The sequence below is a fragment of the Cervus elaphus genome, chromosome 21, assembly GCF_910594005.1.
Source record: "Cervus elaphus chromosome 21, mCerEla1.1, whole genome shotgun sequence".
Classification (NCBI taxonomy): Eukaryota; Metazoa; Chordata; class Mammalia; order Artiodactyla; family Cervidae; genus Cervus; species Cervus elaphus.
This window is the reverse complement of record NC_057835.1, coordinates 22,142,417-22,150,660: the sequence shown is the minus strand read 5'-3', so window position 1 is coordinate 22,150,660 and position 8,244 is coordinate 22,142,417. Positions and strand designations below refer to the sequence as shown.

Below are 8,244 nucleotides of genomic sequence, written 5' to 3'. Positions count from 1 at the left end.
GCCCTGGAGAAGGAAATGTCAACCCCCTCCAGTATTCTTGCCTGGGAAATCCCATGGACAGAGGAGCCTGGTGGGTTACAGTCCATGTGGTCACAAAAAAGTCAGACATGACTTAGCTACTAAAGAACAACATGAAAAAGGAAGGTAGGGCAATGGGGCAATTGTTTAAATTAAAAATGACTTAAAAGATTGAAGAACGCGGGAGGAGCGGCAGCGGTCAGGCTACTCAGAGCGCGAAGCGCGCGCCGTGGCCCTCAGGCAGCCGGCTCTCGCCCGCCCCGCCGCCACGATGCCCAAGAGGAAGGTCAGCTCCGCCGAGGGGGCGGCGAAGGAGGAGCCCAAGAGGAGATCGGCGAGGTTGTCAGTTAAACCGGCTCCTGCAAAAGTGGAAACAAAGCCAAAAAAGGCGGCGGGAAAGGATAAATCTTCAGGCAAAAAAGTGCAAACAAAAGGGGAAAGAGGAGCAAAGGGAAAACAGGCGGAAGTGGCCAACCAAGAGACTAAAGAAGACTTGCCTGCAGAAAATGGAGAGACTAAAAACGAGGAGAGCCCAGCCTCTGATGAAGCAGAAGAGAGAGAAGCCAAATCTGATTACTAACTACACACTCAGTCCTGTCAGTGGTCCCTGTTTCCCTTCTTGTACAATCCAGAGGAATATTTTTATCAACTATTTTGTAAATGCAAGTTTTTTAGTAGCTCTAGAAACATTTTTAAAAAGGAAGGAATCCCACCTCATCCCATTTTTTAAGTGTAAATGCTTTAAGAGGTGAAATCATTTGCTGATTGTTTATTTTTTGGTACAACCAGAAAATAGTGGGATATTGGATACGGGAGGCTTTGATTGTCTTGGGTGTCAGCTTAACATTCCATAGATGGGGAGTAGCTTTTATATCCTATAATACAAAAGCACACTAAATGGCAGTTTGGAGTCAGTTGTGCATTTAATGTCTTGAACACTTAATTACTTCTCTTCCCATATTGTTTTGGTAGAATTATTTCCTCCAGCAAACCACTTTTTGATCTTGGCTCTCCTGGTCAGAATTTTGTGCACTATACTATAACATCTTTGGTCGTAGCAGTCCAGTTTTCCTAGTAACTTGGTTGATGTGCTGTGAACGATGGACAGTTTAGGTATGTAGTGTATATGATATTAAACTGTGAATCAGTGGGACTTATGATGTAACAACATATCAATATTTGAAGATATTGGTACTTGATATCCTGTTAAGGAAAGTTTGCTCCAAATTTTAAGCTGGAAAGTCACTGGAATAACTGTTAAGAATCACAACTACATGATATTTTAGATTTCTTGTACGTATGTGAAGAATTGTGTACAAATTGAAATGTGTGTGTAGTGATCCTCAAAACAACCAATAAAATCTCAGTTATAAAAGAATTCCTTGGGGGAAAAAAAAAGATTGAACAAGCAGATACAGTGAATGGAAACTGATTGGATGATTGTATGAATAAAGCATTCATGAAACAGTCAGAGACAACGAGGAAAAGGTAAATATGAGCTAACATGGTGTTAGATGATATTGATTAAATCATAATAATTTTTAAATAGGTGAGATACTAATCTTGTCATTAAGGAAGGATGTTCTTAGTTTTTAGAAATAAATACTAAGGTATTTAGTGGTAAAAATATCATGATGTCTAACATTCCTCTTAAAAAGTTCAACAAAAATATAATGAAGTAAATATAACAAATGTTACCAGTTTTTCATTGGCTTGCTGAAGGATTGGGACATTTGTCTCGAACATCTTGGTCTTCAAAGCATGGGATACAAGGGATAAAAACTAGGTAAGTTACAAAGCAGGGCTTGGAACAAACTTGACTTTAAAAAAGTGAAAATGAAAAACTGAAAGAAGGTAACAGTGAAAGTTTGACTACTTCAATTCAACCTAATGGATATTTAGTGAGCAATGAAGCACTTATTTTATACAAAGCAGTGTTAACCATTTTGGAGAATTCAAAGGTTACTAAAGCAGTTCCTTCTATCAGGAAAACAAAATGATGTCCTGAAAAAGTTAACAAATTGGGCGTTCCTTGGCAGTCCAGTGGTTAGGATTTGGCATCTTCACTGCTTTGTCCTGGGTTCAATCCCTGCTTGGGGAACTAAGATCCCACAAGTCTCACAGTGCAGGAAAAAAAAAAAAAAAAAAGTTTTAATTAATAAATAAAAAACTTAAAAAGTGGAGAAAATATTTGCGAATCACTTGTCAAACAAAGACTCAAAACTAAAAAATAAGAAAACAAAAACCACTCCCCCCAAAAAAAGTTACAAAAAATGGAAGGAAGGTATCAGGAGAGGTCTTCTGGGAGTGGAGGGCAAAGGAGGTCAGAGAGGTAGAGAGATCTCCTTAAGTAAACGTGTTCACTCATACACTCATCCATTTACTGAATACTTGTTTAGCACTGAGAATGCAATATAAATAAATCAGGCAAATGAATAAGATTCATAAGATGCACAGCCCAGAGCAGATTTTTCTTCCATCTTAAACTGAGTCAGGGTTTCTTCTCAGAATGGCCTCTATGTTCATTTAATGCTAAGGCTGCTGTAACAAGATAGCAAAAGTTGAGTGACCTAAAGCAACAAAAATGTATTCTCTCTAAATTTTGGAGGCTAGAAGTCTGAAATAAAGGTTTTGCAAGACCATGCTCTGTCTAATGGCTAGGAATGAGAATGCTTCACGCTTCTTTCTAGCCTCCAAAGGGGCTAGCCATCTTAGCATTCTTTGCCTTGTAGATTTTAGTCTCTGCCTCTGGGGGCACATGGTCACCTCTGGCTGTGCACCTCTTCTCTTCTTGTAAGGACACCAGTTACACTGAATGAAGGGTTCACTCGACTCCAGAATGGCCTCATCTTAATTACGTTTGCAACGACCCTATTTCCAGATAAGGTCACATTCTGAGCTACTGAGAGTTAGGACTTCAATATATCTTTTGGGGACAAAATTCAGTTCATAAATACCTGTAATCCTAAAATCAATTACATCTATACAACATGTGCATTGGGTTTCACTTGTTTAGAAATAGGACAATTATGCCTCAGAAACAATTTCCTCAAGCTATGATAAGCTGCAAGTCTCCTGGGAGGCCATGACTCTGAGATGAAATGCACGAGAACTCTATTTGGTCCCTAGTTTTTTGTGGTCAGCCTGTTCTCTTCTTAATTTACATTATTTAAATGTCAGAACATATTTTAGGGTATTATGATATGGTATGTGCACACATTAGGCTATGTGCTTATATAGCACATACATAAAATGAAATTTTAGATAGCTTCGTTTAACAATAAATTTGTGCATCTGCTTCATAAGAACTTATCACCGCTCAAAGGTTTCTTGGCAACTGAGTTATTTTTACCTACAGGAAACTAAAGAGGAGCTGGAGGGTATTTAAAACAACAAATTCCCAACTGTTAGGAATTATAAGCCTGTGTCCTTGTGTAATATCTTCCTGGACAGCTGGCTCTGGCCTAACTACTCTGAAGTCCAGTTTTCAACTGACCAGACACTTTCTGAAGCCTGCCGTGCATGGTGTATGGAAGCCATCAGGCATCACAGGTCTTGTACCGATTATACAAGATGTTCTTTTTATGTTTCTTAGTGAGAGATGCTGCAAAGAGACAAGGATGCATCTTACTTTGGGGACTCTCTGCAGTTTATCTCAGTCAGTTTTCACATACAATTACTGATTACCACCACACCTGCATTGCACCACAGGCCTGAATTAAACTCTGGCTCAAAGATTCTCTGTTTGCTGTGCTCAGATTTCCTAGCCTCTTTGATTCTTCAGTATCTTCACTGGTAAATTTCTAAAATGATACCCATCCAGTAAATTTGTTGGGGGAAATCACCTGATACAGGGCCTGAGTATGAGTCAAATTTGAGGAAGGAGAATAGAGAAGTTATTGCTTTGACTTTTTACTTTTTCTCTGTCACTTCTCTTTCACCATAAACCTGATCACTGTGAGGTCCTGAAGTGTTAGTTGTTCAGTCACATCTGACTTTGTGATCCCATGGACTTAGCCCACCAGCCTCCTCTGCCCATGGAATTCTCCAGACAAGCATACTGAAGTGGGTTGCTATTCCCTTTTCCAGGGGATCGTCCAACCCAGAGATCAAACCCTGGTCAATAGAACTCACATTGCAGGCAGTCTTTACCATCTGAGCCACCAGGAAAGCCCATGAGGCCCTAAGTAGGTTTATACTTTTTTTAAAGAAGTGAGAGCTTCATTCCATTTTTATCAGTTCAAGGTGATGAGAAACTCCATGGTCCTGGATACCTGTGCTCAAGAAACTGACCTGTGCTTGGGAAGGATAGATGTGTATTTTCTCAAACTGCATCATTATCACCATTATCACATTCTTACAACCACCATATTGTCATCACCCTCATCAATTATAGTTAGCACTTATTAAGTGCTTACTATGATTCAGGCCCTGTCCTAAAGCCTGCATGATTTGTGCAGAACTCATTTTTTAAATTTATTGATTGATTGATTTTGGGCTTCCCTTGTGGCTCAGCTGGTAAGGAATCCACCTGCAGTGCAGGAGACCTGGGTTCAATCCCTGGGTTGGGAAGATCCCCTGGAGAAGGGAACGGCTACCCACTCCACTATTCTGGACTGGAGAATTCCATGGACTGTATGGAATGGGGTCGCAAAGAGTTGGCCACAACTGAGCAACTTTCACTTTCATTTATTTTTGGGTGTGCTTGGTTGGGCTTTCTCTAGTTGTGGCGAGTGGGGGCAAGTCTTCATTGTGGTACATGGGCTTCTCATTGTGGTGGCTTCCAGAGCCTGCGCTCAGTAGTTTTGGCTCACAGACTCAGTTGCTCTGCTTCCTGGACCTAGGATCAAACCCATGACCCCTGCATTGGCTAAGGGGATTCCCATCCACTGTGCCACCAGGGAAGTCCCTGTAGAACTCATTTAAACATTAGTATACCTTTTTGAGCTAAGCATTATATGTTTCTCTCAAAATTGGAGAGAAATTCTCCACTTAATTCTCTAGAGTTAAACTTGCTGGGTTTAATCCTTGTCTACTGAGTGGTGGCCTGTGACCTAAGACATGTTACTAACCACCCTATGCTTTGTTATTCTTAATAAAATGGAGTGATAAATATGATACCAGTACCTGCTTCATTGGAATATTATGAAGAATGCTGCTGCTGCTAAGTCGCTTCAGTCGCATCCAACTCTGTGTGACCCCATAGATGGCAGCCCACCAGGCTCCCCCATCCCTGGGATTCTCCAGGCAAGAACAGTGGAGTGGGTTGCCGTTTCCTTCTCCAATGCATGAAAGTGAAAAGTGAAAGTGAAGTTGCTAGTCATGTCCGACTCTTAGCGACCCCATGGACTATAGCCTACCAGGCTTCTCCGTCCATGGGATTTTCCAGGCAAGAGTACTAGAGTGGGTTGCCATTGCCTTCTCCAATTATGAAGAATACATGAGTGGAAAGTATATAGTGCTTTAAATGTATTTCACAGAAAAAGAATTACACAAATGTTTGCTATTTCTTATCTCTGTATTTTAAATGGGGGAACAGACTTGGGGCTTAACTGACTAGACTAGTCTTACACGACTTTTAAACATTGGCCCTGAGATTTGGCCATAGGCAATCTGATTCTATGACTTCCTTTCACAACCTCTGTACTTCATATTTAAATACACTTTAATCCCTAACCCAGTCAATCACTGGAGAACTGGCACCACGACATCTGAACCTAAGGGCCTGAGACAGGCACAGATAACAGGGCCTCACACCCCCCCCACAGGCTGGAGTGGAATTGAGATACAACTTGGTTTGAAGATGTCCATTATTCTTTCTAAACAGGGTAGAGACACACTGATTTAAAACCCTGCAGATCCTGGAGATTGAATTGCAGAAAAGGCAAACAGTAGGGACAAGGGAGATGGGCTTCCCTGAGAGCTCAGCTGGTAAAGAATCTGCCTGTAATGCAGGAGACCTGGGTTGGGAAGATTCCCTGGAGAAGGGATAGGCTACCCACTCCAGTATTCTGGCCTGGAGAATTCCATGGACTATATAGTCACAAAGAGTCAGACACAAGTGAGTGACTTTTACTTTCACATTTCAGGGTTTGAAGCCTGAGCTCAGATAGAGATTGAAAAGGCAGACAGAAATCCCTCCTCACCTTCGCTGTTCCCTTGGGTTCAGAGACAAAGTCTCAGGACAGCCTGTTCTGGGTGTGGGTAGAGAGCAGAGGTTGAACATCCAGAGAGGCTTAACTTACTCAGCTGAATGTGGAGTCCGTTCTCTCTGTTGGAGATAGACGATGGTCTGGCTGCCCTGCCTGGGTAATTAGCCTGGATCTTGAAATCAACAGCATTGTCAAGTAGTGATTCACATAATCCCAATCTAGGCACTCACCCACCGTTCTTTCTAGAATACATTTAGCAACAGCTGTGATAAAGAAGTTTGACAATAAATTGAAGTGCTGACTCCATATTTTATAAGAACAAACACATACTTTTTTCATCTTTGTTTTCTTATTATATCCATGAGCTAAGCTCTTCTGGACTTCAAGAGTGTTTCTTGTTTTCCTTTTCTCTTTCTCTCTCTCTCTTTATTTTATTGCTCAAATCTGGCACCACAAGAATTGTATGGGAGAGTTGATTCAGAAGCAATTTCCAATCCTTCTACTTGGGGGGTCCAATCAGCCTTAAATAAAAACCATCATGGCTAGCACTGGGGGACCCTAAAGTTGGAACTTTGCCCCCACACTTTGTAATGGGGCCAAGTTGCCAGGGACCTTCCTCTTGGTTATAAAGTGCTCAGGGTACTCAATTAGGTGTTCCAGAATGCCATGTTCCCTGCTGAGCCTCTAGAAAGCTGTGTATAAGGTTCCTTGATTTACTTTTAATCTGGGACTTTGTTTGGTTTTATTTTCCAAAAATGAAGACAGAGAGTTGGGCATCTTTAAGAAACGCCTTCACCTAAGAGGTAACCTCAGAACACTCGAAAGTCCTGTCTGCAGGAGCTAAGTCGGGTACTGTTAGTCGCTCCCTCGGACCACCTCTCACTGTTTCTCTGGCTCCTTCTCCACAGCTCCTAGGCTGGGACCAGATGGGCTGTGGCTCTTTATTTAGAGCATGGGCTTGTGTTGAGTTTTGTACACTGCCTCTCAAGTTCTGATCCTTGATATACAACTTATTTTCGGGGTGCATGAACTGTGTGTGCTCGGGCACTCAGTTGTGTCTGACTCTTGGCGGGCCCGTAGATTGCAGCCTGCCAGAATCCTCTGTCCATGGAATTTCCCAGGCAAGAATACTGGTGTGGGTTGCCATTTCCTGCTCTGGGGGATCTTCCCCACCCAGGGATCGAACCCACATCTCTTGCATTGGCAGAAGGATTCTCTATGACTCTGCCAGCTGGGCAGCCCACACAAACAGTGACTTGGGCCCCAGAAATACTCTGGCACAATTTCACTTGATGAAGCTCATATATGAATAAAGGATTTTATCTGTTACCTCATTCATTCAACCCTTTCATCTTAAACTCACCATAAAATTGACAAAGATTTATGATTATGAAATGTTCTTTGCAAACCCTTATTTCTCATATGATCTTCAGGGTTTTTTCCATCAACTAGGTTTCCATCTAATTTACATCCAGTGTTTTTTGTTTGCTTGTTTTGTTTTTTTTTTTTTTTTTTTTTGGTCACACAATATGACATGCAGGATCTTAGTTCCATGATCAGGGAGCAGAGGGGATACAGAGTCTTAACCACTAGACTGCCAGAGAAATTCCCTGCCCAGTATTTTTTCTTTTTTCACTTTGAAATTATGTTTCTATGACTGATATTTAAGTGCTTTCTTCCTATAAAGGTGCTTCTTTAATATCATGGAAGAAGTATTATAAATAAGGGACCACAGTAAGCAAACCAAAGCTCTTACCCAGCTTCCTAGTACCCAGCTAATATTTAATCTACAGGACTTTTAAAAAATCTAAACTATCAAGTCAATTATTCAGAAATATGACTGTAAGAGAGCAATGATACTAATATTTAGGAGAAAAGAATATTTTGAATTTTATCATGAAATTCTGCCCATTAGCAGTGATAAGTCATCTGCAGCTTAAAAACCAGAGATCTCCTTTCTCTTATTCTCCTTCCAGCTCCCTCCATTCAATGCTACCTTCCTTTCTTTTTTCTTCCCTTCTAGTTCTCTTCCTTGGTCTCTTTTCCTATTTTTCAATGTCAATGTTAGAACAGT

General features: G+C 41.1%; 1 protein-coding gene across 1 annotated transcript; it reads left to right on the top strand.

Annotated features, from left to right (window-relative positions):
• The first annotated feature begins 268 nt into the window (after positions 1–268).
• On the top strand, positions 269–874 carry LOC122679593 (non-histone chromosomal protein HMG-14-like). Its single transcript, XM_043880426.1, has one exon. It carries the CDS (start codon positions 290–292, stop codon positions 596–598), a length of 309 nt encoding a protein of 102 aa, XP_043736361.1. The 5' UTR covers positions 269–289; the 3' UTR covers positions 599–874.
• Positions 875–8,244: the final 7,370 nt, after the last annotated feature.